We start from the raw sequence: 25,860 nt of genomic DNA, 5'->3' as shown, positions 1-25,860 counted from the left end.
ACTTCTAGACCCTGACGCGACCGGCGTCCTGGCGCGTGTGGTCACCCTGCCGCTGGCAGAATCTTGGCGGCAAACAACAAACACCAACTCTACTTCTTCTTTTTCATATTGCTTCTCTCTCTTTGTCTGTGCTGTGCGTAGCTCCCCGTGCTTGGCCTCTGTTGTCTGTCAGAATATGGAGCTGGAATCCACTGGCAACCCGTTCTGGATATTTGACGAGCTGGATCTGGGATGAGCTCTCTTCGTCTCTCCTTCCCCCCTCCTCTTCATCTCGTAGGACGCGTACAGGCACCCACACCCAGGCTGGTGCATGCAGGACCGTCCATCGAGCTGTCTCTCTTTGCTTCTTTCGCCACATACCAAACCCCACTATTACCCTCACCGTCGCATACCAAAACCAACCCACGGGACATCTCACATTCCCCTCTCCACTCTTTACTCACACGTTCCTTCCCCTATCATAGAAAGCGAGCTTATAATCAGGCCCCGCTGCTCCAAACCCCTCTCCGACGCGTGCAGTCCCTGTTTGTGACATGCTCTATTTGTTGACGGCAGGATGTTGTGCTAACTCACCTATCAGGCACCTGACCTACCTAGGAACACTTCCCCTCTTGCGCCACTCCACGCAGTCTCGGTCGTCATAGCGGCTCTCAGGCACTAATCCCAAGCACTAAATACTCTCGCTAAACAGAAGAGCGGGCTAACTCAGCCCAGCCTCTTCCCATTTCTTCCTGTCCCTTCCTATCCCTTCGCACTACCAGCCTCCCCACCACAAGCACTGCAGCACCCCATCCCTCTACCAGCAAACCCTGCGCCAAGGCACCAGCGAGCCAACTACACCTCCCAACCGCCGCGCAATGTACACCTGCGAATGCTGCATCAGCTCCGGGGACGTGCACTACTGTTCCCCCGCGCACGCGCGGCAGGATGCTTTCCTAGCGCTAACGGGGAATCAGCACACCTTCTACCGTGCCTATTGGAGGCGATTTGATCCGCACGCGCCCCGCCCGGGGGTGAGGGTGCAGGGGAGGGGCAAGCCGTTGCCCTCGCCTCCTAGACCCGCAAGGGAAGAGAGGGAATGTGTGCGATACCCTGTCCTGCCCCCTTGTCAAGAGCACCAGGGAGCGTCACCGACAAGGCCAGTGCTGCAACGGTTCCCGGACTATGTGAAAGCCCTACCCGAGCCGCCTAGCACGTGGAGTCTCACTACTAGGGCTACGACTCCTGCCTCTCGGTTACCGACGGTTCTTGCTGAGTCGCACAAATTCGCACTCCCGCCATCCCGCCTGCGGAAAAGGCAGTCCGACCCCCAGAGCTTGTGTACGACCCCGGATCTTGATCAGGCCCGATGGTCGCTCTCAAGCAGCGAGGGCGAGGATGTGGGCGATAATGGGGAAAACGAGGGGTGTGCGGACGTGGACTTGGATGTGGAGTCGCCGAATAGCGAGACGCTGCTGAAGGTCGAGAGCTGGCTCGAGGAAGCGGGAGAAAAACTCTCGAAGCTGCAGCTCCGCCTGCGGGCGGAAGGTGCACACCCTCTCTCCCCTACCGTCCATCTGGGCCAACTCGACCCTCCCGCGCTGGAGGAAACACCCCCCCTCCCGCCGAAAGCGAAACTCCTACATCGAGAATGCTCGATCCACCTCTCCACGCCCAGGATGAGCACGGCCACGGCCCGAGAGAAGGTGTACGACGACCTGCGCACGCACTCTATCTTCCGCGCATACTTCCAGGATCTTCCACCCAGGAAGAAGACGAACAGGGCGGAGGGGGATGTCCCCCCTGTACCGGAGATCCCAGAACGGTTTAGACCTAAGCCTGCCGCTGCTCCGATTTTGCAGCCCGTGCCTGGGAGGACGACCCGCCCTCTGCAAATCCAGAAGCACGCCGTACCCTGCCCTCCTCCTCTTCCTCCCAAGCCTACCCCAGACACTCCAGAGCTCGAAATTATGACCCCGCAAGAGTACAGGGAGAGCCTCGCTGCTGAGAGCGGGTGGTGGGAGCCTGCGGGGAAGGGAGTGCCAGCTGTGGGGGGGATGCGGTTCTTGGAAGAAGATCCGTATCCTTCTCGTATCTGGGCTTGAGGGATGCAGAATATTTGTATTGGACTTGTTTATTGGACTTATGGTAAAATAGAGCTGTGTAATTCTTCTTTCATGTAGATTTACCACTTGCGTAATGTATCGGTATTAGACTGGGTATTTATAGTGTCACGTGCATCTAGGGTCAGTGAACGTGATGATTGAAGTGATCGAGGCTTTTGGTTTTCGATCGACGCGCTTTCTGTCAAGCACACGAGGCAGGGCCATTCCCGTATCCATCCCAGTTTCACCCCGCACCCAAGCAGCGATGCCCCTCCCACCCCTTTCCCCCACCCTGCAATCCACCCACGCCCTTTTATCCCAGCTCCTCCCCCGCCTAGCCCTGCGCAAACCACACATCCCATTCTGGCACCTCGCTACTCACCGGCTCCCCACCCTCGCGCTATACAGGCGTCTCCTGCGCTTTGCTCCTTCTCCCGTGCTTGCCCAGTGGGTAAGATATAGATGGAGGGAGGAACGGAGGGGGACGAGTCCTCAGGGAACGAGGGAGCGGCTGAGGGAGTGGGAGCGGTGTGCGCGGGTGTTTGAGCGCGCTGCTATGGGTGGGGATACGAAGCTAGTGGAACGTTACGAGAGGCTTGTGGTCGCCCGTAAGAACAGGGTAGAAGGGGAATGGATCCAGTCACTCGAACTAGTATGTCCTATGCCTTCCCCTCCTCTTTGTCCTTCAGATCCCCACTCACAAGGCACAGAAACGGATGCACGACATCGTCAACCGGCCCCGGCTCACAGGCTCGCTCGTCCTCCCCTCCCCGGCAAACAAGCCCTTCCCGCGACTGAAACCCCAGCCCCCGGGGTTGAGCGGTATGATCCGGTGGAGGATTAAGGCTCGGGAGCGGAGGATGGGAGCGGATGCGCTATATAGGGTTTGGATGGGCTGGGTGGGGGATGAGGTCAGGGCGGAGAAGATGCTGGGGTTGAGGGAGGGGGTGTGGGTCGGTCATGAGAAGGAGTGGTGTGCGTCTTTCTCTCTCTCTTTTTCTATTTCTATCTCTGTTTTGTTGTGCACTGATGAGATAATAGTGGATCCGATGAGGGGGCATTTGAAGAGTATTGATCGGTCTTTCGAAGCGGACGTAGCAAGGCAGCTCACACCGCCCGACCCAGCGACTCTAGAGAGGATCAAGCAAGCCCGGAGAGATCGGATCTCCCGGCTTTCCTACCTGCGGCAGAGGGAGCTCCGGGGAGAAATAACAGTCCGCAGCATGCGCCGGATGTCGCAGGGCCCTCCTGGGCCTGTGCTCCAGCGGATGGGGGAGAAAGCGCGGTTGAGAGACAGAGCGGTCAGGGGGCCGGGGTGGGGCGGTTGGGTGGGCGAGTTGAAGAGAGCTAGGGGGACGAGGGAGCGTGGGAGATGGTCGGAGGAGAGATTGGCGAGGGAGAGGAGGAAGAGGGGGTTGTTGCCTTAGTCGTCGGTGGTACGTTTGGCGATGGTACGTGAGCGACGGGAACGGCTCTGAGGTTGGTGTGTCTGCCTTACTACCGCATAGGAACTGACTTGAATTCTAGACTCTACTTGTCAATTTTTTCAACACGCCCTACGCCCTCCCCGACTTGTTCGCACTCTCACTTCCTGCATCGCCTGCAACACTCAATACGCCGACGATACAGCGAGCGCCCATATCCAAGCACGCGCACATGACGACCACATGACGCCGACTCGAGCGCACCATTCATGCATCCATGCACTCAGAAGCCCACGAAGCCCTCACTTGCTTGTTCAGCAGGACGAATCGAGCGTTTCGAGTTTCCATCTCCTCCGGAGGTCGAGAGCGTACTTATCATTCTTGGCTGGATCTTTTGATGGATTTCTTCACTTGTAACATGTGGGGGCGAAGAGAGGGTACGAAGTGGATATCAACTTGGCCGGTGGATCGACTGCAGAAGTTGGCTAGGAAGCAAGGACAGACCACGTGCAATCGATTCAAGAAGCAGAATCAACCCCAATTGGCAAGCACGACAGAAAAACGCTTCTTCCCGTCACTTTGCTACTGCATCTCCGATCCTCGCTCACCAACCACCTCTACTCGGTCAAACGACAAGCCTGCATATATCAGCCCACATCCAGCCGTCCATCAGCCCATATTGCCACAACGTGCCTTTCTTGTCCTGGTTCTATCCATCTCTTCGGTCCCGTAGGCGCCACGGCATATTAATAGATTCCGGGGTGCAGACTACAACGAACGAATGAATGAACGTCTATATGGGCATATCTAGATAGGCAGGTACTTAGCGCCACGAGCTAATAGATGTACGCGTGCGTGTATGCACGTTGTCGAGCGATTAGGGTGCGAGAGCAAGTTGATTTCCCGAGCTTTGGTCACTTTGTAAGTTGGGCATTGAGTGATGGATCAACTGGTCCAGGCCTGGTCCAGTCAGTGTGGAGCGATCAACCGATCAACCGATCAGTCAACCGATCCATCCTAGCAATCCCCGATCATCAGCCGTCCATCAGCCACCGAGAACGGGAACCGGTGGCGTACGAAGAAGCAAGTGGAACACTACCGGCGATAGGAATACGCCTCTGCACGTGTTGAAGAGAGACCGAGAGAGTGGTGCGACTTTTGGGGTGTGCGTGAATGTTGCTGCCGTAGAGTGAGGAATGAGGGTGCTTGACTTGGGCTTTACTGCTTGACTTGGGCTTGCGGCCTGGAGTGATTTGGGGTGCATTTCAATTATGGACTGCGGATGCTTGAGGCTGCGTGTATGCGCATTGCAGGCATCAGGTACATTGCCTATTGCTTGTATGCATAATGATTGTCACGCATCTTCGTTCTTGCAGCATATAAAGACCACCCGATCCAACCATTCACTCAGCACACCAAGCCCCAGCACCAACCCGCATACCCAGACCCATACCCATACCCAGAACAAATATGTACTCCCTCCTCGCCGTGACCCTCGCACTCGCGCTCAGCTTCTTCCACTTTGCGCACGCTTACCCCGTGTATACCACCGAGGTTGTAGATCCCAACACTGCCATCTCGGGAAGGGCGACGTGGTTCTACGTCGGGCTCGGTACGTTCCCCTCTTATCCTTCCCTCTGCCCTATGCGTGCCTCGCTGACCACTCACTCCCTCAGGCGCTTGCGGGTACACCGACACAGACCTAGACTGGATCGTCGCGCTCAACGAACCGCAATACACCGGGAGCGCCTGCAACCGGTTCCTCGTCGTCGAGAACACACAGAGCGGGGCGACTGCGGTTGCCAAAGTCCGGGACATGTGCCCCGGGTGCGCGGAGGGAAGCTTGGATATGAGCCCCGACTTGTTCAAGGCTATCTCGACGGAGGGGTTGGGGGAGGGGACGTTCCCTATTCGCTGGAGTGTGAGTCTACCCTACCCTGTTTATGCGGGGGCACGAAGCTGACTCGAGCAGTGGTTGCCGGAGACCTACGAACCCGCCGGGTACAAGGCCTGAGGGCTCCGCATCCGCGCACGACGCACGATGAATACGGTGACTTGTTGTACGAATCGATTTCGATACCCCTGCGACTCCGGGTCTTCATTACTTGACGTCTCGGAGTCTTGTGATGTCCTTTTTCTTGGGTTTGGGTTATGTATGATGCCTTCTGGGTGGTGAGGTATGGGCCTGGGGCCGGGTGCTCTGGGATTTATGGTAGTGTACTGGTATGGGATCATGTGGTAGAAAGGTAGAATGAACGACATAAGTTTGATTTTGCGTTCCGGTCCGGGGCCGCGACATGAGGGAGGTGTCGTCACAGAAAAAGGCAATGTAAGACAATCGAACCCGATTAGCGCCCGAAGATTAGCGCCCGGAGACACGGCTCCGGTCTGCTCGAGAGAAATTTTGGCTCCGTCTCTCTTTGGCCTTCTTCAGTGCTCATCCTCCCCTCCTCCTTCTCCTCCGTCCCTCTCACCCTCTATCCATGCCAATAGACAGCCACCACCATCTTCGCCGCCTAGGATGGCACGGACCAGGCACAGCACTTCAACCCGGCGGGCTCCAAAAACCGCTAACGACACTCCAAAAAAAGGGGATGAAAGGCGTCGGAGGGGACAGGGACGATGCCTTCCCTTTCTGGGATCAGTGAGTTCCTTACTCCGGGGATTTGGGGGGACTGCTGATTTGGGATGGGATGGGGACAGTGTATTTACGGTTGCGGCGAAGAGTATTGTGATCAAAGTCCCGAAGGGTGACTCCGATTCCGATTCCGACTCCGACTCTGGCTCGGACTCAGGTTCAGGCTCTGTAAGTCCCTCCCCAGCTCCTCCTGAGCACAACTCATCACCCTCCCCCCAGCCCCCCCAGGCAGAGAGCACAGACACCGACCCCCCCACGCCCGCAAACCTCATCATCCGGACGTCAACGGGTATCATCTCCCACCGACGGCCGCATCTCGGGACTCCGGCGAGCGGGAGCGGGGTTTCGGGGAGTTCGACGCCTACTGTTGTTATTGGGGGAGATTTGGAAACGGGGGTGGGGATTAGGGGCAAGGCGAGTTTGTTGGCGTTGGCTAAGCAGGAAGCGGCGAGGAAGATGTTGTATGCGCGGTTTTTTAGAGGTCCGGTCGTCTCTTTCGGCGATGAGCAGGATGAGACAGCGAAAGTGGGGAAGACGGTGCAGGCGGTGCAGCAAGTAGTGGTTGTAGCAGAGAGTGAGGTCGTCTTGCAAGAGAAGGTGGAGAAGGTAGAAGTGGGAGTCACCGTTGAGCGGAAGAAGAAACGCAAGCGGGAGCCGGAGGCTGGTGCCCCAGAACCGGAGAAGAAACGGAAAAAGGGCACCAAGAAGGATGAGAGCGCGCCGCTGTCTACGTCTGAGTCTGCTGCCTTCGTACCTGCGCCTGCTCGAGAGCACACGACGGGAGCCGCCTTGGACGAGCCGCCGACGCAGAAGAAGAAGAGTAAAACCTCTCGTGAGAAATCAGAGGAGAAAGATAGAGCGGAGCGAAAGCGAGAGAAGAAGCGCCGGAAGGTGGCAAAGGAGGCTCGGAGGGCTGCGAGGGCAGCAGCAGCAAACGTGACGACCTCAGCTGAGGTGGATGGGGTTACTGCAGCTGCTCAAGACGTCAGCCAACTATTGACGGATAAGAGTACGCAGAAGGAAGGCAAGAGGAGAGATAAAGCCGAGAAGAAGAAGAGGCGGAAGGAAGGAAAGACGGTCGTTTAGCACTTGGTCAGGTGGTTGTCGGATACCCCTCACATCGTCAATACCCGTCTTGTGCTATACTTTATAGAATGCAATCACTTCTACTGCAGGAGCAACCACTGTTTATGCCCTGATATGCTTCACCGAGTATGAAGTACGTCGAACAACATTGAGCAGCAATACTATGCACATTGGAATTCCCGACATTGTACTATAGTACTTGAACTTGACTATAGAAACGTTAACTAGAATGATATTAAGAAGCAAACACGTCGCTCTTCAATCATCAACCTTCTCTCCTCAAACCCATCTCTTTGTACTATTCATGGAGTGTACAACAACGTGCTCCCCTCAGAAGCGTATAGAATCCAATCCAGCCGCACGAACGGCACTGTCAGTAGTCATCATACAACTCAGGCGAGTAGGCCCTTCTTGATCCACGTCTCGCCGGCCCATTGTAGTCTATCCATCGGGGTCAGCATTCCGTACATGTCTCCCGGCACACACATTGCAAAGACGACTCACAGCTGCTCGTATCCCTCACAGGACTGATCCCCGCAGGACCGGCAATGTTAATGTAGCCTTCGTCGTTGATTCTCCTCCCGTCGTATAGCACATCAGCTCCAGGCACAGTATCCCGCTCTCCTCTCCACTCTGCCCGGCAAATAACACAGGTGCGCCCATTGGGCGTCTTCCCCCACTGCTCGAAGCACCCCCTATGCAGCCCATTCCCGCATGCTGGGCAGAAGACCAGTCCCTCCTCCTCGCCAGGGGGCATAGACTCGTAGCAAATTGGGCAGTCGTTCCCCTCCTGCGGAAGCCGTTTTGCCGCGGCGGCGGGAGCGGCGGACGTGCTGGGACAGGAAGCGTGTATGAACGCTTGCCGGATACGTTCTGCGGCTATGACGGTTGGAGCCGAGGGCGCGGCGTTGAATATCTCCGCGAGCTCGGTGGAGAGGAGCGCTCTGCAGCTTCCAGTTAGTAGCTGCTTGTCCGCGAAAGGGAGTTAGAGACGCACTTTTGGTAGTAGTACGACGACTCGGAAGAGACGTTCAGGACTTTGAGGAATACGAATAGCTGTCGTCTATTAGGCGGAATGTGAAACAGACTTGGGATCCACGTACGATATGCTTGCAGTGGTTGCCCTTGAGTGCATCTGGGCAGTTACAGGAGGGCATCTTGTCGATCATGACAGTATATATCTATTACGACGGTGAACTAGTGTACATGGGATGGAGATGAAGAACATACGTTGCCTGTCGAACCAAGCACCTTGAACGTCTCCTTGAGCTCGTCGCCCTCCCTGTCCCTATCAACAAGATAGAACCTATGACCCATCTCAATTAGCACAGGCCGAGCATCCACCTCCCAACACCAGATCAGGCGTACCTCTGGGTCATCACCCTCTCCACCCTCTCCTGGATCTTTAGAGGGCAACTGTTCTTCCACCTTGCCAGCCTCTTCTCCTGCAGCGGCGACTCCGGGTCCTTCTTCGCTCTCTTCCTTGGAGTGCTAGGACCTGCATCTCCCTCCATGGCCATGGCATGATAACCCAATGACCTCACAGCAGTGAAGGAGGTAGAGGGCCCGACCAGCGTGCTCGGTGGGGGAGGGAGGGGATACGCACGCTCTGCGGCGGCGACGCTGTCTGTTGGGTAGAGGAAACGGTCGTACACGCAGTCGTCCTCATCGGAGTTATCGCCACGTTTTCGTTTGCCGACGACACCCATTCTGAGCTGATAGGGGCTAGTATAGTGTCTTGCAGGGCGAGTCAAAGGCCGCACGAGTGATGAGTGTGTTCTGGTGATCGAGACACGACAAAACGACGACAAAATTGTTGAGACTTGAATGAGAGCCAACTTTGATGGCGGTTGCTATGACCGCTGCCTTCGTCTTTCAATCAAATCCCATCAAATTGATTGATGGAATTGATACTTCAGTGTATGATAAGAAAGAGCCTTTCGGTGACTGTTCCGGGAGACAGGGGGGCGGAGGCACGTGACCTCCCTCTAAGATTTGGATGAGTGGTCTGGGCTGGCCTTGTCTATATCACAGCTTGGGTGGGTTAGTGGTATACTGGGTCGTTGCCAAAGCGCATTGCATTGCAGTGTGCAGTTGCTTCGACCCGACCCGGGTTCGATTCCCGGTCCAAGCAAGTTTTTTATTTTTGATGTTTTATTATCCTCTACTCGAATGTTTTGCGTCTCCTGTTGATTTTCTCTCGAAGAGAAGTGCTCTGCACAATAAGAAACAGCAGAACGTTGTGGTACACGGGTACATGATCCATTTGATTCAATGTTAACTAACTCTCACAGGCTTGTCAATGATGGGCTCAGAACGTGTGACCGTTCAGATGCTTAATAATAGGCAGAACGATAGGTATCAGGTCATCCAACTCGCTGCAACCCGCATCATGGTCCGCAGTTCTCTCGTAAGTCACACTTGCAGGGTTTTCGGGTCCACCGAGAACGTTGATACTAGGGTGGAGGATATCGTTCACAACAAAACGTCTCCAGTTGTAGTTGTCCAGGGCCAAGGACGGGTTACGGGCGAAAGCGACCCAGCCGCCTTGTATGTACTTTGATAGAGAAATTTCCACACTGAGTGAGGCCCTCAGAATGCGAACGTGTGTGAATAAGGAGGAGACTCACGGGGTTGCTGGGAAGTGTGTGAAGGTGGAAAAGTTATACGTCTGGAAGACCATCGGAATTTCCGCAGTGTGAAAGGCTCGGAGAGTCTTATTTCCGTTATTGATATTATCAAATACCCCTACAATTTATGAGCTTTTCTCCTGGAAGAAGATATAAGATAGCTAACCTGAATAGATATAACGCCAGGTGGTGGCACCGGTCTCAACCCGGAGTTTGGCACTCTGGAAAGCCGGGCAGTGGAACAGCACCTGCTCTCTATTCAGCAGCAGCTCGAGCGGGTTTCGAAAAGAAACGAACATCAGTGCAAGCGGCGCTCGCTTCGTCGAACGTGATATGCTCAGGCAGAGTTCCCCCCGTAGCCTCGTACGCAGCAACGAACATGTCGCCCTCGTTCGCGTTGTTGCCCAAGAGCGTAGGCACCCTGAGGTACATCCCGTGGTCTACATAATACTTCCAGTCCGCGAACATCGTATAGTCTGGCAAACAATGAGTCTGGACGGAGCGGAGGTCATGTAGTGGACTGACTGTCAATACCCGCAGTGAAGGACAAGCTATTCTTGATGATTCCGCCTTCCAGCAGTGAGTACGGCACGGCCTGCATGCATTGCATGACATTGTTGCCTGTGATCATTATTCATGTCAGCATTTTCTATCGTTGGACTTGTCTTAGACGCCTACTGTTTCCACATCCGACAGCGGCAGCCAACAGTGGCCATTGGGTGCTGTTTGGAGCGATGAACTCGTCCAGCGCCATACTGCGAGGCAATGAATAAGATTGAGAATAGCATCGGGAAAGTGTTACTTACAGTCCAGATTCCAAAATCACGCCTGTCAACCCATGTCAGCGCTGTCTAGCATCAAGAGAACAAATCGTCACCTTTCACAATCGTATCCGTGGGGTTCCTGATGGTGTACGCGTCTATAGCCAACGAACCAAAGCTCTCCCCGAACAAGACAATCCGATTCGGATCACCACCAAAGTTCCCGATATTCTTGTACACCCATTGGATGGCGTATTCAATGTCGAGCAGGCCAACGTTCCATGTGCCGGGAGCGTTGGGGAAGCCGAGGACGTTGGTGCGGTAGTTGATGCTAACGATGGTGATGTCGTTCCAGTCACGGACGAAGAAGGAGCCGTTGTAGGGAAGGGTGTTGCTCTGCATGTCACAGCTAAGACTCTGGATTGATCGATAGATTCAATGCACATACCGTGCCGAACTTTCCACTTCCGCCATATATCCAGATCATCACAGCCGTATTTTGGGGGCGAGTCGTTGCTGGAGCCCATATATTGAGATTCAAACAGTTCTCGGATTTGGTAACATTCAGTTGCTGGTCCAAAAGTCCTGCGATCTTCAAGAATGCCTGGGCGCTAGGACCCAGGTCTGGCGGGCAAGAGTCTCCCCAACCCGAGGCATCGAGTATCTGGGAGTGCGTGGGTGGTGCCTGAGGAGCCCGGAAACGGTACTTGGATGTGTCCGCTGCGAAGGGGATACCGAGAAACTGTCTGTTTCCATTTTCGAGCAACGTGCCCTGTACCTGTCCCTGTGCAGTCTGGACGACCAGACCATTGTCGAGAGCAGCAGGTGCGAAGAACGAGAAGAGCCCGTAGGCAAGCTGGAGCGGCAGAGAATACATAACGAGGTCTTTGGAAACATTGGAGCAAGCCTGTACTCATTTATAGACAGACTTCAGCAGCTTCGAACTGGATTGGGCTGCAACGAGCAGATGAAGCCCTGAAGCGCCCAGGAGCGGCACGCAAAGCATTGTGGATCCAAGCGATCGCGGGTTCTGCCTAGAAGCACAAGGCACTAATAATGCAGGACAAGAGGGAAGAGTAGTGCTCTCAGGTCCCCTCATCGCCTTCACCGTCCAAGCCTGGTATGCGATCAAGCAGTTACAAGCCTTTGCGGGCGCAGGAGAAAAGATCCTATTCGAAATAGAAAGGCGGAGGCTGATGAAAGGAACAATCCGGCGGCCGCGGGTACCCAGCTAAACATAATAGCTCGGCAGTGACAGAATAAGTAGATGTCTATGGGTACACGCTTGCAAACCTCCGCCGCCTCCAATATTGAAGGTGAAGGATCTTGGAGTATGATGATGGCCGGGGAAGAAAGATGCGCATGACACGGCCCAAACAAGACTTGCCTCATCCAAAGGAACGGAAAATGCCCCGTGCGTAACGGCCAATCCTCCGCTTCTCAGAATGGAAACGTGCCATAGGGAACTTCATGAAGAATTCATCCAGGAACGAGGGGCTAGACATGACGATCAGTGTTTGAACCCAGTCTGTAGTGGATTGCCTTACTTGGCGTATAAATCGAACAGATAATGACCACCGCAGATCTCGGACGAATCCCCTGAACAGGGCGTATCGCACTCTCCAGCCGAATCGCCACCAGGCACCGGTGCGCCACCATAGTAAATTCCATCACTGCAGAAGCATAGGTTGCCATGCTCCACGGCAGCAAGGGGATAACCACTATCGTAGCAGAAGGCAACGCAACTTTCCACCGTTTGGTCTGGAAGTGCGCCAGTCGTTGCATTGGGAATGGCACGGCTTTCGTCAGGGGAGTAAGGAGTTGGCTCCGAGTAGCATCTTAGAGGAGTGTACGAGGGGACCGCGGCAGAAGAGGTCGAGGTCGAGGTCGCGGAAGAAGTGCTCGTCGGGGACGCACTGGTAGGAGGTGGGGTCCGAACTGTAGAAGTCGAACTACTGGTGTCGGTTGCGGAGAGTGTAGAAGAATCAACACTTGACAAAGTACTGGCGGATGCCGATTGTTCGGTGCTGCGGCTTGTTGCAGAGGTGGTGCCTTCTGTGTTTGAAGCAGTGACGGTTGGAGAGGACTGCGCGGAAGAACTCGAAATCACAGAAGAAGCGGAGGAACTAGAAGTGGTGGAGCTCGTGATGGATGCAGGGCTGTTGGTTGCTGTGTTTGAGGCGGATGCCCCTGCAGAAATAGAAGACGAAGTAGAAGCCGTCGAGCTGCTTTCGGTCGTGGCACTCGAGGCAGGCGTACGCACCGTACTACTGGGGGTGCTGGGTAGAGTGGTCGTCGCGGGGCTAGATGCGGACGCGGAAGACTCGGTGCTCGCCGCCGAGCTGCTTGTTGTTGAAACTGATGAAGAAGTTGCAGTCGAAGAGACAGGAGATGAGAACACCGAGGAAGAGGAGGACAATGAAACAGAATCAGACAGCGACGCAGGAGATGAAGAAGAGGCAGAAGTGGAGGTGTCGGTGAAGGGCGAAGAGGTTGAAAGTGACGAGGAGGCGGGGGATGAGGAAGTGGCGGAGGAAGTAGAGGAAGACACGGTTGAGAACCCTGTGGCGGAAGATGGTGTTGAGGCTGAGGCGGAGGTGACAGAGAGAGAGGCAGCAGACGACGAGGGAGAAGATGATGACGAGAATGTGAGGGATGCAGGAGATGACGAGGAAGGCAATGACGAAGAAGGGGAAGATGAGGTAGAGAGGGGTGCCGATGAAGATGGGGGGACAGATGAGGAGGATAGTGAAGAGGAAGAGGTGGGCGACGATTCGTTGGACGACGCGGAGACTGCGGAGGATGAAGAGGAGGGCAAGGATGATGAGGTCTCGACGGAGCCTGAGGCGGACGAGACAGAGGACGAGGCTGGTGGGGTGGAAGATGAGGTGAGGGGGGATGAAGATGTGGCGGAGGAAGACAAAGACGACGTGAGCGAAGAAGAGGTCGTGGCAGGAGACGATGCCGTCCCTGTGTTAGACACAGATACCGCAGAAGATGAGGATGAGGTAAAGGTGGAAGAAGATGCAGAGGCGGTGGAAGACTGTGGTGAAGTGGAGTCAGTTGACGGGGAGCCAGTTGACGAGGAGCCAGTTGACGAGGAGCCAGTTGATGAGGAGCCGGGTGCTGCAGACGATGAAGACATAGGGGAAGACGAGGTGAGCGCGGAGGAAGCTGAGAGAGATCCAGAGCTCTCTGACGATGAGCTCCCGGCGGATGAAGTCGGGCCGGACATGGAGGTGGGAGACGTGACAGTTGACGTTGTGCCAGACGCGGTGACGCTGGTTGCGGTCCCGGAGACTGTGGTCGTGGTCGACGAGGCAATGACGACAACGGAAGTCTGGCTACCAGCGGAGCCTGGGCTGCTCCGAACGTCAGTACCTGACAATTTCTAAGACCGTCATACGCACGTGTCCACAACATTCAGCAGTCCATCTGGACAGCTGCCGTCTGGGTCGGTAGGTGTCAATTGGCTCGCGTCCAATGAATTGCTGCAGATGCATTCTGCACCGCCATCGGCCTCTGCGGAGTACTCATATGCGCCGTTTGAGCAGGTCGTAGGGCAGTCTAGAAGAACCGCTCTGATCTTTTCCGTGAACCTAGATTGTGACGCAAAAGGGAACAATGCCGGGAGTGGAGCGCAGCCGAGCGAGGTACTTCCAGATGGAAGTGTGGTGGGCCCCGATCCCGAGGCAGAGGTAGTACTAGAAGGACCTGCGCTGCCCGAAGAGACAGAGCTGGAGGTTTCGGTAGCCGACATACCCGTGCTTGTGTCCATTGAGCTTCCGGAGCTGGTCAATGAAGCTGTCGCAGCAGAACCGGTGTCTGTCGAGCCACCAGAACCCCCGCCCGAACCGCCACCGAGAATGCCACACAGAATAGGATCAAGCCCGCCGAGAAGACCGCCCAAACAGTCAGCGGTCGAGCTGGCAGTAGCGCTTGCCGTGTCAGTCACGAGAGTGCCGGTAGCGGTGATGGACCCGGTTGCCATCGTTGGGAAAGCACCACTGTGCGGTACTGAGTCAACGAACACTGCTACTGAGGTAAACCCACTCACGTGCTCTCCAGTGTTAGATCACCGTCCGGGCAGCTGCCATCGGGATTAGTGGGAACAATTTGGGACGCATCCAGAGTGTTTGTGCAAATGCACTCCGTGCCTTCTAATGCTGTGGCTGCATATTGATAGTTACCATTGAAACAGGTGGTAGAGCAGGGTAATGAGTCTGCAGCTGCTCTCTCAACGTTATCACGCGAAGAGAGCTGAGAGAGAATCGCCGTAGGTGGGATACAGCCAATATTAGAAGTTGTTTGCCTAGATTACCATGTGACCAAAGTATCAATAGATGAGGCGTGGTGATACGGTTCAAAACTCACCTGGGAAACGATTGGGCGAGCGTACCGGACGAGATAGCGAGCGTGACAGAAATGAGCGCGGAGAAGTAAGCGAGCGGGGCCATCTTAGATTAGAAGACAGATAATAAGATCAGCAAAGTTGATTAGCTTTCCGATAATCAAGAGGGTCCTTGATCGAGACAGGGTCGATACACGCCTCTTGCGGGCCGGAGACAGGCGACGGATCGGTCGGGAATGAGTAAAAGGCGTTTGTTTTGAAAACAATCCAGATTTTATACTGTCTGTCACCCCTCCTACCGGTAGTGAGAGATACGCTCACAATCGTTTCGAGCCAGAAGACGCACCTGTGAACAGAGTAATCTCTACATAAAGCAAGTGCTGCATCATGCGCCACATGAATGCCTATGGGCGGGGAGGGTTCGCTCTCCTAGTCCCCCAAACCAGGCGTTTGGCCCACCAGTGCAATTCTATGACAGCATTTTCTGACCAGGAATTGAACAAACAGATGAGCTGCGTAGAAGGGTGGTAGGCAGAGAAATGTTGCCACGAAGGAGTGGGAAATATCAGGTAACGTAATTGCTGGAAGGTGGCTGGTTGAATGAGAGACGCGTCGTTCAGAGGAGCCGTGCTTTTCTGACCTGAGCACGTGTTCTCCCTTGGGCGCTTACCGGTTGTCCTCCTCCTCCTCGACTATCGCAACGATCCACACAACGTGTATGGACAGGTGGATAATTTTTTTTAGAGAAAACATTGATGTCTAACTAGGACTGCCCGCACCGTCACAATCCTATTGTCATGCATCCTGAGTCGTCTAGTTACCGTCTTTCGTGTCCAAATCAGTTGGCCCATATCAGCGGCGACATCCCCGCATGCCCGATACACCTCCTCATCTGTGCCTTACAGCGGTTTCAGAGAGTGCATTTTACTGGATGTTATATATCTCATGTCTCAGGAACACCGCGGTCACCGATCACATAGATGCTCAGAGGGTGAGATATGGGGTCTGCTCCCTGATTACTTTCCCAGGAGGGTCGAGGTTGAGGGTACTATACGATACTATCCCATCGCAGTAGAGGGGCTGAGCAGATGTCGCGATTTTGCCGGTCTAGTACGCAGATCGGAATGATACGAATGAATTGCCTATCGTTGTACAGCCGATTTCGGGCAGTCTTCATCACACCAATTATCGATTTCATTAAGTGAACAAGGCAAAGAATACAACGAGCGAGCAGTCATCCTGCATCATGTACATGGTATCATCTGCGGTTTTCTTCAATTGCCTCCTAGATGTTCCAGCGCAGGCCCTTCTTCCCCATACACGGGATCCTTGACCAACCCCTTAACAGCCCTAATCTTCTCCTCAAACCCTTTCTGCCCCTTTCTCTTCTCATCCCAATGATACCCCATCGGATAACTTCCCACCATCATGAATCCGTTCGGCATCTCTACACCCTTGTGCGCCATCCCAGGGGGAAGGATGACGACGTCCCCCTCCTGCACCTGCATGTGCACTTTGCCGGGGTTCGAGTCCCCTCCGAATTGGCAGATCGCGCTTCCGGAATAGACAGCAAGTACTTCGTATGTCGTCGTGTGGAAATGGGAGAAGGGATACATCCCATATCGCCATTGGGGTTCGTACCCGTTGGACCGCATGTGGGACTCGATCGTCCCTGGAGGTGTATCGGCAGGGAAGACGTTGTGGTAGATCAAGATGGGCAGCGTGGCGGGGGAGTCGGCATGTGAGGGCACACGTTGGACGGTGAGCTTGAGGGAAGTAAGAGGCGCCGGGGTCAAGCCCATTGTTGCGGATGTGCGCGTTTGTAAATGGGAGAGCGCAAGCTGGGTTATCGAGCTAGATGGTCGTCCAGCGAACATATGTACATTTGGAGAAAACGGATGTGGAGGAGCAGACGTCACTGCAACCCTGAACCACCCTGTTCTCCTGCATTTAGTAATATCTATGACGCGCACTTCATTCTAGCTCATTCATACACATTCAACTCTCATGCTACAGTTCTGATAGCGTATCTGTGAAATATGATCTAGATCTTCGTCTCCCAGGGATGGTATACGATCTTCTGTCCAGATACTTTGCCCTTCCTCATCAGGTCGAAGCCCTCCTCAATCGATCCAAGCCCATCAGGCATGAGCATAACCGGGTTCGGCTTGATCTTCCTTTGGCTCATGAGCACGTCCCACAAGGCGAGCAAAGCCGTCAGCTTTGTCTCATGGCCGGGGTAGTAGATACACCCGGCCATGACCTCGTGGGTTTTGGCACCTGAGGGGAGTTCGCCTTTGAAAGGCAGCACGGTGACGACTTCTGGAGCAGAGTAAGATAGCGTGGAGAGGACGGATTCTGTGGAACCGTTTTCGCTGATTGCATCATAAGCATAGCGGAGGTTCGGGGCGAGGACCTTGATTTGCTCGACAATCTAACCACACACATATCGGTTAACAGAGTGGGTCGAGGTGTATGGAAGATCGAACGCACGTCTGCATCATGATAATCCAACACGTGATCCGCACCCAAGCTTTTCACATACTCAAAGTTCCTCGGGCTCGCAGTCGCGATGACCTTAAACCCCGCGATCGCCGCCAGCTGGACGGCAAGAGCACCGACGCTGCTGCTACCGCCCCAGACAAGGAACGTCTGATCCGTCACTGTCGGACTGACGAGGCCAGATGTGGAAAGGGGGATCGGGACTTGGAGAGATGGAAAGATCCCTAGAGCGGCGGTCCAGTACGCCAGGGGAATAGTGACCGCTTCGTCGAAGGAGTAGCTCTCTGGGATCTGTGGGTCCTTAGCCTCTGTTCATACAAGACATGTTGTGCTTACACCGATCGTAGCGTCCACCTTGGCACAGGAGAACTTCTGGTAAGCACCAAACTTGTTTGCCTTGCCAAGCGGGGCCATCGACAAGACCTGTGCAAGCCCACGCATTCCACATCAGCCAGCGCCTACTTGCGATTAGTTAGATTGACACGAACCCGGTCGCCGATCTTGAACTTGGTCACTCCCGCACCAACTTTATCTATCACTCCTGCAACATCCACACCGAGAATAAAGGGGAAAGATGGAATGGCGAAGTTGAAGTCGGCCTGATATTTGCATCAGCACACTCATGGCTTCATTCATCAGAGACGGAGGCATACCTGCTTCCAATCCACCGGATTCTGAGCAGCAGCCTCAATACGAATCCTGACTTCTCCCTGCTCTGGTTCCCAGAGCTCTACAGGGACAGGAGGTGTAAGAGGTGTCTTCTGAGGCGACTCTCGGAGGAGGGCAGCAATATTCTGATTGTTGGCCATTGACGTCTTCTTTGTTCGAGGTACAGGAGGTTGTTATTGGGCTCAGGTGGTTATGAAGATAAAGGCGCATGCCAGCGAGAAGAGATATATATACCCTATATTCCCAGCGTTGTACCATACATGGGAAGATAGGACTGTGCAAGATGTTGGCGCAGCTGTCCATGGGAAGTCTGCCAGATCATGGTGTGGAGCAGGGTCTTGATTGGGCCGGATTATGTGATCATAGGAAGATCGGGCGATGATCGTGGAAAGAAGATGACGGATGACGCGCTGTCAGCAGCATCCAGCGGTTAACGTTCCACGTCGTGCCCTCAAAGTGTGGTTCAACATTAATATTAACGTGGGAAGTGTCGGAATAGAACTAAGTTCATATATCAGGTCAAACAACTGACAAAGCTCCCTACCTGCCCTATGCGGGGCTGTATTGCTCGCTAAACTTATTCTCTCAGGTCGCTCCAGATCTCGGACGATTCCAATCAGAACCTGCTACCGGATCTGTTTCGAAGGGACTATGGTATTACCAATCTGCTATAGCATTGTAAAGTTTGATCAGTGCATCAGCGCTCCGGACACCGGTACACTCCTGTGATTGCATTAAGGATAAACCTACTGATGAACGGGTTCGTAGGACAGAACATGACCAACACGACCAACCGTCCGAGCAAACTAACCGGGCAAGTGCGGTTGCCAATCCACTCCTTGATGCTTCCCCCCACAATTCCATGTTGTATCCAGGGATATTCCTCAGTTTGGTCACCTGACTGTCCCTCCCAATGTGCGTCGACTGCAGATTGACCACAGGTCGTCGTGTTCAGATTGAATGAAACTGAGGAATAATGATACATCGTACAAATCTTCCGCTTGCCATTTTGTTATTTCCACACTTACCATGCTCTTCCACGCCCTCCAGACACAGGTCTCCCTCTCCAGTTCATTCGCGTACTCATCTAGCGTTGTACCTCGCGCTCGTCTACCACTAGTTCCCATGTTGTATCGACTTGATTTCCCATTCGAATCAAAGTTCGGCCGAGGTGGGTAGCTGGACAATCTGCTCGCTGCCCGGATATTCGGGCAAGTTCAGCTCCCACTCCCGTTCCATCGCCCTGCCCCACACCATCAGCACATCCTCTTCTCGAGTATCATCAAACGCGCGACTCACGGGGGAACGAACCTCCCTCCCAACCAATGGCGCCCTCTATACCCCTTCACGCCCAACTTTGGCGCGGTAAGGCTTATAAGGACCTCCGGGTCTAATGGCGCTCCCAAGTCTTCCCCCTCCTCGGATTGGAGTGGTACAGGCCCGCGTTCCACCTCCCACCCGCTGGGTATATCCACGCTCAACATCGGCAATCCGCTGTCCCTAAGTAGGGGGAGGATCCGAGAGAAAGGCGCACGCAAGGGGCCTTGGAATGAGAATCCGAAGATGGCGTCTAGGATCAGGTCTTGAGACTTTAGGGAGGCAGGGAGGTCGGCGGACGCAGGAAGTGTAGGGATGGACATGTTCGTGCATTGTTTATGTAGTCTCTGTAACGGATTAGGCGGGAAGAGCGGGGAAGATGGTGACGCACCTGGTAGATGTCCTTATTACCCGTCTTGGGCATGTACAGTGTAGGCTTGTACCCGAAGTGACCTGTCTCACTCTTCCCTCAGCGTATCTTCTAACATTTCTGACCATTTCACGCACTCAGATGTCTCGCCGCAACCAGCCCGTCTCCTCCCTGATTCCCCGGTCCACAGCATACCAAGACTCTCGTATATTTCGGGATAGAAAAGGACGCCGCGAGCGCTTGGGCAACAGCGAGGCCCGCAAGCTCCATAAGCTGATCCAGGGAGAAAGCGCCCGCCTCACCCATGAGCTTAGCGTCAATCTCCTGTGCGAGATGTGCGGTGAGGTAGCGCATTGACATGGTCAAGCTCAAGATTATGCCAGCCTACTTGACTCTTCAAGAGACAGATATAGGAATGCACCCGATGATCACGTGGCCGGAATCGGCTTGTGGTCTGGAAGCGCTCAGGGCATGTGATTCCCTCCGTGAGTACAGAGATTGGATGAATGATTCTTACATCATCTGCAATGTTCTACCCTTGTCACGCCCCCTTCTTCATATTATCATCCCGCTCCAGTGAACCCGGACATCTCCTCGAGGGGGGCGTGACCATGTTGCTACTGGATCCGCTGCTTACAAGGATTTATAACCCAGCCTAGCTCACCTCCGGACCTGCCCCTGCCAATCTAACTTCAACTCTCTTACAGCAATCATCTAGCATCTAGCATTTTGGCCATTACCAATGTCAAAGAATCTTGCAATCGTCGTCCCATCGGCAGCGAGCGGTAAACTAGCTCCGGCTAAACCGGTCGATATTCCCACGCCTGGACATGGCGAACTTCTCATTCGTGTCGAGGCCTGTGCGCAGAATCCGGTGGATCCTGTCCAGGTGCGTCTTCTTCCTATAGTCGATGTCGAGTATGTGCTCATACCCACCAGGCAGCAACAGGATACGCCGTCGCTAGCTTCCCTATCATCTTAGGGTGTGACGCCGCTGGCGTAGTACTCGAATCAACCGGTCAGGACGTAGGATCCTTCAAAGCCGGGGATCACGTCGCAACCCTGACCCCTCTGGGTCGTGAGTCAAAATACGGCACCTATCAGCGGTACTGCGTCACCAAAGCGGCGTCTTCAATCAAGATCCCCGAGAGCATGCCATTCGACCAGGCGGCCACCCTTCCGCTGGGATTCTACACCGCCGCCATCGGGGTGCATACCATGCTGGGCGTGCCTATCCCCCTTGAGAAGGGCAAGGTCTCCCGTGACGTAGGAATAGGCGAGTGGATGCTCGTCTGGGGTGCTAGTTCGAGCGTCGGCGCTGCTGCTGTACAGCTCGCGAAGGCCGCTGGGTTCCATGTTGTCGCCACGGCTAGCAAGCACAACTTCGAGTATGTGAAGAGCCTTGGAACGGACGTAGTGCTCGATTATCATGATCGCAATGTGCGCTTCTTCACCTCCCTCTTATCTGTAGTTCAGGCAGCTCATAGATAGACAACACAGGTGATCGAGAAGATTCACGCTGCAGCCTCTCTCTCCCTGGCATTCAACGCCATCTCCACACTGCAGACGACGGAAGCATGCATGGCTGCTCTCACCGATGGCGGGAAAGTCGCAAACGTCCTCCCGTTCGACGGCGTAAAACCTGACGGCGTCGAAGTCCTCGTGGTTCAGAGCACGGTCCTCAACCAGCCGGAGCACTTAGAGGAGCTCAAAGCGTTCACAGCGCTCTGGCAGGCTCTGGTCGATGCGGGCAAGCTGAAGCCCAGCCCTGTCCAGGTATGCTCTACCATGCAACTCGTTCTGCATGTACTGATATGAAGTAGTTGATGCCCGACGGGCTGAACTCGATCGACCATGGGTTCGAACTGCAACACGACCACAAGATCTCGGGCCACAAGCTCGTCTACCTCCCGCAGGAGACGCCCGAGGCTTAATCCCGAGCTCCGGCAAGGAGCGGCGAGGGTGAGAGGGGAGGTCGGTGGGCGAGAGGGGCGTGTATGCGTTTATGACCGAGGAAACGTAGGTATGTAAGTGTGTATAAGTCTAAGTTTGGAAGCGGACGGTGTCCTACCCAACTTTGTTCAAGCAAATAAAGCATGTTTCTAACAGTATCACGGCCGGTCCATGGGACCAGCGGACCAATAATTTCTACTCCGACACCCATCATCTGAACAGTTTAGTAATGACGCGTTCCAGACAAAAGGTTGCACGAACTAAGATTACTAAGGACGATCATCTTCGTCCGATCGGAATCGAATTGTCCGATCTTCTCGACCATGTACTCCCATCACCAGCTTTGTAATAGGGATCCTGTCTCTTCTCACAGGAGGACGTAACACGAGGAGGCTTTACGTGAAATAGGTTGATGACATGAATGGCTGCTTTCTGTTCGCTATGGTCACAAGCAGCATCGGGGCTTCTATCGTCACGTCATGGATATCCACGGATTAGTCAGGTCCCTTGTTGAGAGTTCTGTTGGGATGTTCGGGATGCTTGGAAAGTCCGAGTAGTAGAGCGGACACGGTGCTATGGCGCGGATTGCTTATTAACTGCTGGGTGGGACGAGTACAGGAAAGAAGTCAAAGCTAGAACGCCCATATGTTCCGGGTATACGGGAATCACAGACTGGGGAGGATAAATAACCTCCCCCTGGTGGCTAGTCGCCATCCAGTTCAGTCCTCGACCAATATTCTACCCGACAGAAGAGCCCTCACACTTTATCCCTTCCAAACGCGAAATACAATGTCCAAAGCGAACGTCGGTCTCCTCGTGCGCGAGCCGAAGCAGAAGAAACTCGCCCCTGCGGCGCCTGTGGAGCTGTGGGAGCCTGAACGGGGAGAGGTTCGTATTCGTGTTGAAGCGGCAGGGCAGAACCCAGCAGATTGGAAGCAAGTAAGTCGCTGAACCGTGCTGTCGTCGGCTTGTCCCTCCTTGGCCGGGTGGTGAAAAGCTTTGGAGGGAGTGGCCGACGAAGTGGATAAATAGGTTGCTGATCAACACAGCTGGATTGGAACTTCGCCGTGCCTTCCTTCCCCTTCATACTTGGTGTCGACGTTGCCGGCGTGGTAGACAAGCTAGGTGACGGAGTAACCAAATTCAAAGTTGGTGATCGAGTGAGTTTTCCGTCCTCGTCTCTTCACTTTTGAAGCCATTCCCGCTGACACGCGAGCTGCGTGAGTAGGTCATGACAATGACCCATTTCGGTGCAGCAAGCAAGCACGGGGTATACCAGAAGTACAGCGTCGTTACGGCCGATGCTACGATTTCCGTGAGAGGTGTCCCTGATTGAAATAGTTTCAACGCTGACCACCCAGCGCAGATTCCTGACAGTTTCACCTTCGACCAAGCAGCTACGATACCCGCAGGTTTCTGGACGGCAGCATTGGGGATATTCACCCTCATCCAGATCCCACTCCCGCTCTCCCAGGCTAAGAGGGTGTACCCCAAGGTGGAGGGAGAGCCGTTCCTCGTCTGGGGCGGGAGCGGGACTGTCGGAGCGCTCACTGTCCAGCTCGCGGCAATTTCGGGGTTTAATGTGGTTGCTACTGCCAGTCCGAGGAACTTCGAGTATGTCAAGAGCTTGGGGGCGGCCAAAGTCCTGGATTATCATGATGCAGATGTGAGTGCGCTCACCAAAGACGATGACCTAAGCATGCTGATGTCGGACAGATTGTCGACCAGATCAGAGCTGTTACTCCCAACCTTCGGTATGCATTTGATGCTATCTGTGATAACGGATCGACTGCAGCAATGCTTCCGTCTCTCTCCCACAGTAATCCAGAGGCCGCCATCATCAACGATATCAAGGATCCCGTCCCTTCCAACGTAAAGATTCACAGAGTTGGAGTGGGAGCCGTATACAGAGAGGAAAAAGCAGAGGAGCGCGCCAGATTGCTCGAGTTGTGGGATGTACTGATGAAAGAGAGCAAGATCAAGCCTCTCCCGGTGAAGATCATGCCTGATGGTTTGAATTCCATTGACGCCGGGTTTGACTTGATGAGGCAGGGCAAAGTCTCAGGGCAGAAGATAGTTTACCATCCTTGGCAGACGAAGATTTAAGCCATAGTTCGTTGGTCAGCCAACAACAGTTTTAGTCCTCGAATAGTAGTCAACCAAATAGAGATCAAGAAATGTTCCGGGTAAAGGCCACGCATGCTCTACCCACCGGAGGCGGTGTCGTCCCGCCCCTCGAGCGTTACAGGCATATACATACGGAGTCGGGCGTCACAGGAGTACTGCGCCGCATTCCTTTCTCAGTTACCGCGAAGCTCAAAGGCTGTCATAAATCAACGTTAAGTCGAAGAGATTCTCTTGACTTTGTATTGCTATTCTACTCGTCGAACGATTTCTCTCGTATCCTATCAGCAACCGTTCCGCTCCCTCAAACGAACCCTTGCCTCCTGCGGAGCACAGTAATCACCATCCATCCATCCACCATGTCATTCCTGGACAAGTTCAAGGCCGCAGCGACCAAAGCCGGTACACAGGCGAGCACATTCATTTCCGAGGCTACCGCCAAAGGGCTGCAAGAGGGGCAGGGGTTCGCACAGGGCTTCTCCCTGCCCGGAGAGGCGCAGAAAGCTGCCGGTATCTTGGCTAGTTTCCTTGGTACGTCTGCCTAATCCACTCAGGAGAGATTATAGCTAACAAGTAATGCTATGGATGCATTGGGATTCCAGCCAGCCCCGACCACCCCGATTCCGCACTGAACATCATTCCCCACCCCGTCCTCGCCCGTGCCCGCGGTCTCGCCATCTTCCAAGTGCTGAAAGCCGGATTCGTCTTCTCCGGCAAGGCAGGCTCCGGTATCGTCATCGCACGCCTTCCCGATGGCTCCTGGTCCGCCCCATCTACTATCATGACAGCCGGTGTTGGCTGGGGAGCGCAGATCGGTGCCGACCTTACGGATTTCGTCATCGTCCTCAACAGCGATGATGCCGTGCGCGCATTCTCCATGGGCGGGAACGTCACCATCGGGGGGAACATCAGTGCCACCGCAGGCCCGATCGGTACGGGCGGCGCGGTACAAACTGCGCTCGCTCACCCGGCACCCATGTTCAGCTACTCGAAGAGCCGGGGCTTGTTCGCGGGCATCTCGCTCGAAGGTGTCGTCTTGATCGAGAGGAAGGAGGCGAATAAGGCGTTCTATGGCTCAGCCATACCAGCTAAGGATATCCTCAGCGGCAAGGTCCCGCCTCCGGAAGTCGCGAGCAGGCTGTACGAGATCATCGAGGCTGCTGAGGGGCTGGGTGAGGAGGCGCTTGCTGGAGAGCAACAGTCTGAGGCCGTGTTCGACGCTTCTGAGAACTAGAGAGGAGCAGTATTCGAGCTGCGAGACAACCTCGGAGTGTATTTGTTCTATGATTCATTGTTCTGCTTTGATTGCTTATGATGCTACCTTTTACGAAAGAACGACCGGTTTGGTTCCTCCCCACTTCCAACTTTCTTCTGACTAGTATCTACCCAGCTGGAGCTGGGATAAACATTGTTCCACGTTCTCGTACCGCAAATCAAATGACGATGTCTTTTCTCGGGACTTGGGTTGTTGTCGTGCACATTCCCTTCTTCTGTTGGTGCCAGACATCTACGTCGATCTCCGACAGAATACCTCCAAGCAAAGCGGTTCAATGATACCCCAGCCATATCTATCTCGCCTGATATTCATTGCGGTCGCTCATGAAGTATGCACTTGTCGTGGGGTGGCCGCACCTTGGCCATGCTGTGAGCTCGTGAAGGAAATGTTCTTCCCAGGCCAAGGTGGGATGCTATGACGCATCGTTTAGGGAAGACAGCGCGAGGGGAAGAATCCCGGAGATATTCGGGACCGCGTGCATCTTCATTATCAAGACACTTTCGAGGGGCGGGCAGGGTTGAGATGCATGTATGCCGCACAATATTTTACATTATATTTACCACTAAGAGTCGTAGCTAATTTATGCGTACTTGGCGCAGTTGGGAGCGCGGTAGACTGAAGCGTATGTGGACCCCCAATGGTCACCTGTTCAATCCAGGTAGTTGGCATCACTCA

At 54.4% G+C, this 25,860-nt stretch overlaps 15 protein-coding genes, 1 non-coding gene and 1 pseudogene across 17 annotated transcripts; 10 read left to right on the top strand and 7 right to left on the bottom strand.

The window, feature by feature from the left end:
• Positions 1–48: 48 nt before the first annotated feature.
• Positions 49–503, bottom strand: DACRYDRAFT_24323 (uncharacterized protein). Its single transcript, XM_040773643.1, has one exon. It carries the CDS (start codon positions 356–358, stop codon positions 104–106), a length of 255 nt encoding a protein of 84 aa, XP_040625654.1. The 5' UTR covers positions 359–503; the 3' UTR covers positions 49–103.
• A 354-nt stretch (positions 504–857) lies between these two features.
• On the top strand, positions 858–2,199 carry DACRYDRAFT_101783 (uncharacterized protein; the record flags this gene model as incomplete). Its single annotated transcript, XM_040767584.1, has 1 exon — positions 858–2,199. One exon carries the CDS (start codon positions 858–860, stop codon positions 2,082–2,084), a length of 1,227 nt encoding a protein of 408 aa, XP_040625653.1. The 3' UTR covers positions 2,085–2,199.
• A 150-nt stretch (positions 2,200–2,349) lies between these two features.
• On the top strand, positions 2,350–3,511 carry DACRYDRAFT_57289 (uncharacterized protein; the record flags this gene model as incomplete). The annotated part of the gene is made up of 3 exons (XM_040775429.1): positions 2,350–2,736; positions 2,795–3,059; positions 3,126–3,511. 3 exons carry the CDS (start codon positions 2,350–2,352, stop codon positions 3,509–3,511), a joined length of 1,038 nt encoding a protein of 345 aa, XP_040625652.1.
• A 1,434-nt stretch (positions 3,512–4,945) lies between these two features.
• DACRYDRAFT_24322 (uncharacterized protein) lies at positions 4,946–5,783 on the top strand. The gene is made up of 3 exons (XM_040773642.1): positions 4,946–5,120; positions 5,185–5,410; positions 5,481–5,783. The coding sequence occupies exons 1-3, from the start codon at positions 4,979–4,981 to the stop codon at positions 5,551–5,553; spliced, it is 441 nt and encodes a 146-aa protein (XP_040625651.1). The 5' UTR covers positions 4,946–4,978; the 3' UTR covers positions 5,554–5,783.
• Positions 5,784–5,991: 208 nt separating this feature from the next.
• DACRYDRAFT_118539 (uncharacterized protein) lies at positions 5,992–7,232 on the top strand (the record flags this gene model as incomplete). The annotated part of the gene is made up of 3 exons (XM_040770598.1): positions 5,992–6,152; positions 6,212–6,314; positions 6,366–7,232. 3 exons carry the CDS (start codon positions 5,992–5,994, stop codon positions 7,230–7,232), a joined length of 1,131 nt encoding a protein of 376 aa, XP_040625650.1.
• Positions 7,233–7,605: 373 nt separating this feature from the next.
• DACRYDRAFT_118538 (uncharacterized protein) lies at positions 7,606–9,062 on the bottom strand (the record flags this gene model as incomplete). The annotated part of the gene is made up of 6 exons (XM_040770597.1): positions 8,601–9,062; positions 8,463–8,538; positions 8,336–8,413; positions 8,230–8,288; positions 7,737–8,176; positions 7,606–7,673 (listed from the first exon to the last, which is right to left on the bottom strand). Exons 1-6 carry the CDS (start codon positions 8,939–8,941, stop codon positions 7,606–7,608), a joined length of 1,062 nt encoding a protein of 353 aa, XP_040625649.1. The 5' UTR covers positions 8,942–9,062.
• Positions 9,063–9,265: 203 nt separating this feature from the next.
• On the top strand, positions 9,266–9,366 carry DACRYDRAFT_t51. The gene has a single exon. It is a non-coding gene; the product is annotated as a tRNA-Gly (tRNA).
• A 177-nt stretch (positions 9,367–9,543) lies between these two features.
• Positions 9,544–11,500, bottom strand: DACRYDRAFT_118537 (alpha/beta-hydrolase; the record flags this gene model as incomplete). Its single annotated transcript, XM_040770596.1, has 9 exons — positions 9,544–9,811; positions 9,863–9,980; positions 10,029–10,110; positions 10,160–10,338; positions 10,388–10,483; positions 10,541–10,617; positions 10,669–10,690; positions 10,740–11,019; positions 11,072–11,500. The coding sequence occupies 9 exons, from the start codon at positions 11,498–11,500 to the stop codon at positions 9,544–9,546; spliced, it is 1,551 nt and encodes a 516-aa protein (XP_040625648.1).
• Positions 11,501–12,316: 816 nt separating this feature from the next.
• DACRYDRAFT_110647 (uncharacterized protein) lies at positions 12,317–14,787 on the top strand (the record flags this gene model as incomplete). Its single annotated transcript, XM_040769096.1, has 4 exons — positions 12,317–12,390; positions 12,467–13,996; positions 14,051–14,666; positions 14,698–14,787. The coding sequence occupies 4 exons, from the start codon at positions 12,317–12,319 to the stop codon at positions 14,785–14,787; spliced, it is 2,310 nt and encodes a 769-aa protein (XP_040625647.1).
• On the bottom strand, positions 14,783–15,429 carry DACRYDRAFT_24321 (uncharacterized protein; the record flags this gene model as incomplete). The annotated part of the gene is made up of 3 exons (XM_040773641.1): positions 15,321–15,429; positions 14,998–15,269; positions 14,783–14,935 (listed from the first exon to the last, which is right to left on the bottom strand). Coding segments are annotated over exons 2-3 (235 nt in total), but the record flags the coding sequence as incomplete, so codon positions are not given.
• A 727-nt stretch (positions 15,430–16,156) lies between these two features.
• Positions 16,157–16,842, bottom strand: DACRYDRAFT_24320 (uncharacterized protein). The gene has a single exon (XM_040773640.1). It carries the CDS (start codon positions 16,774–16,776, stop codon positions 16,249–16,251), a length of 528 nt encoding a protein of 175 aa, XP_040625645.1. The 5' UTR covers positions 16,777–16,842; the 3' UTR covers positions 16,157–16,248.
• Positions 16,843–17,006: 164 nt separating this feature from the next.
• On the bottom strand, positions 17,007–18,473 carry DACRYDRAFT_96469 (GroES-like protein). The gene is made up of 5 exons (XM_040777374.1): positions 18,130–18,473; positions 17,965–18,075; positions 17,813–17,899; positions 17,468–17,767; positions 17,007–17,408 (listed from the first exon to the last, which is right to left on the bottom strand). The coding sequence occupies exons 1-5, from the start codon at positions 18,283–18,285 to the stop codon at positions 17,019–17,021; spliced, it is 1,044 nt and encodes a 347-aa protein (XP_040625644.1). The 5' UTR covers positions 18,286–18,473; the 3' UTR covers positions 17,007–17,018.
• Positions 18,474–19,300: 827 nt separating this feature from the next.
• DACRYDRAFT_57190 (YjeF N-terminal domain-containing protein) lies at positions 19,301–20,192 on the bottom strand (the record flags this gene model as incomplete). Its single annotated transcript, XM_040775422.1, has 4 exons — positions 19,301–19,388; positions 19,445–19,809; positions 19,854–19,915; positions 19,970–20,192. 4 exons carry the CDS (start codon positions 20,190–20,192, stop codon positions 19,301–19,303), a joined length of 738 nt encoding a protein of 245 aa, XP_040625643.1.
• Positions 20,193–20,549: 357 nt separating this feature from the next.
• On the top strand, positions 20,550–21,974 carry DACRYDRAFT_24316 (GroES-like protein). The gene is made up of 4 exons (XM_040773639.1): positions 20,550–20,721; positions 20,772–21,272; positions 21,333–21,608; positions 21,656–21,974. Exons 1-4 carry the CDS (start codon positions 20,575–20,577, stop codon positions 21,764–21,766), a joined length of 1,035 nt encoding a protein of 344 aa, XP_040625642.1. The 5' UTR covers positions 20,550–20,574; the 3' UTR covers positions 21,767–21,974.
• A 600-nt stretch (positions 21,975–22,574) lies between these two features.
• Positions 22,575–23,891, top strand: DACRYDRAFT_110642 (GroES-like protein; the record flags this gene model as incomplete). Its single annotated transcript, XM_040769095.1, has 5 exons — positions 22,575–22,724; positions 22,835–22,945; positions 23,014–23,100; positions 23,152–23,451; positions 23,502–23,891. 5 exons carry the CDS (start codon positions 22,575–22,577, stop codon positions 23,889–23,891), a joined length of 1,038 nt encoding a protein of 345 aa, XP_040625641.1.
• A 215-nt stretch (positions 23,892–24,106) lies between these two features.
• On the top strand, positions 24,107–25,326 carry DACRYDRAFT_24315 (DUF500-domain-containing protein). The gene is made up of 2 exons (XM_040773638.1): positions 24,107–24,440; positions 24,512–25,326. Exons 1-2 carry the CDS (start codon positions 24,269–24,271, stop codon positions 25,141–25,143), a joined length of 804 nt encoding a protein of 267 aa, XP_040625640.1. The 5' UTR covers positions 24,107–24,268; the 3' UTR covers positions 25,144–25,326.
• Positions 25,327–25,769: 443 nt separating this feature from the next.
• DACRYDRAFT_t52 lies at positions 25,770–25,853 on the top strand (annotated as a pseudogene). Its single transcript has one exon. The product of its transcript is annotated as a tRNA-OTHER (tRNA).
• Positions 25,854–25,860: the final 7 nt, after the last annotated feature.

Source organism: Dacryopinax primogenitus (genome assembly GCF_000292625.1).
Source record: "Dacryopinax primogenitus strain DJM-731 SS1 chromosome Unknown DACRYscaffold_18, whole genome shotgun sequence".
Taxonomy (NCBI): Eukaryota; Fungi; Basidiomycota; class Dacrymycetes; order Dacrymycetales; family Dacrymycetaceae; genus Dacryopinax; species Dacryopinax primogenitus.
Note: the sequence above shows the minus strand (reverse complement) of the source record. Positions and strands in the feature narration are given on the sequence as shown.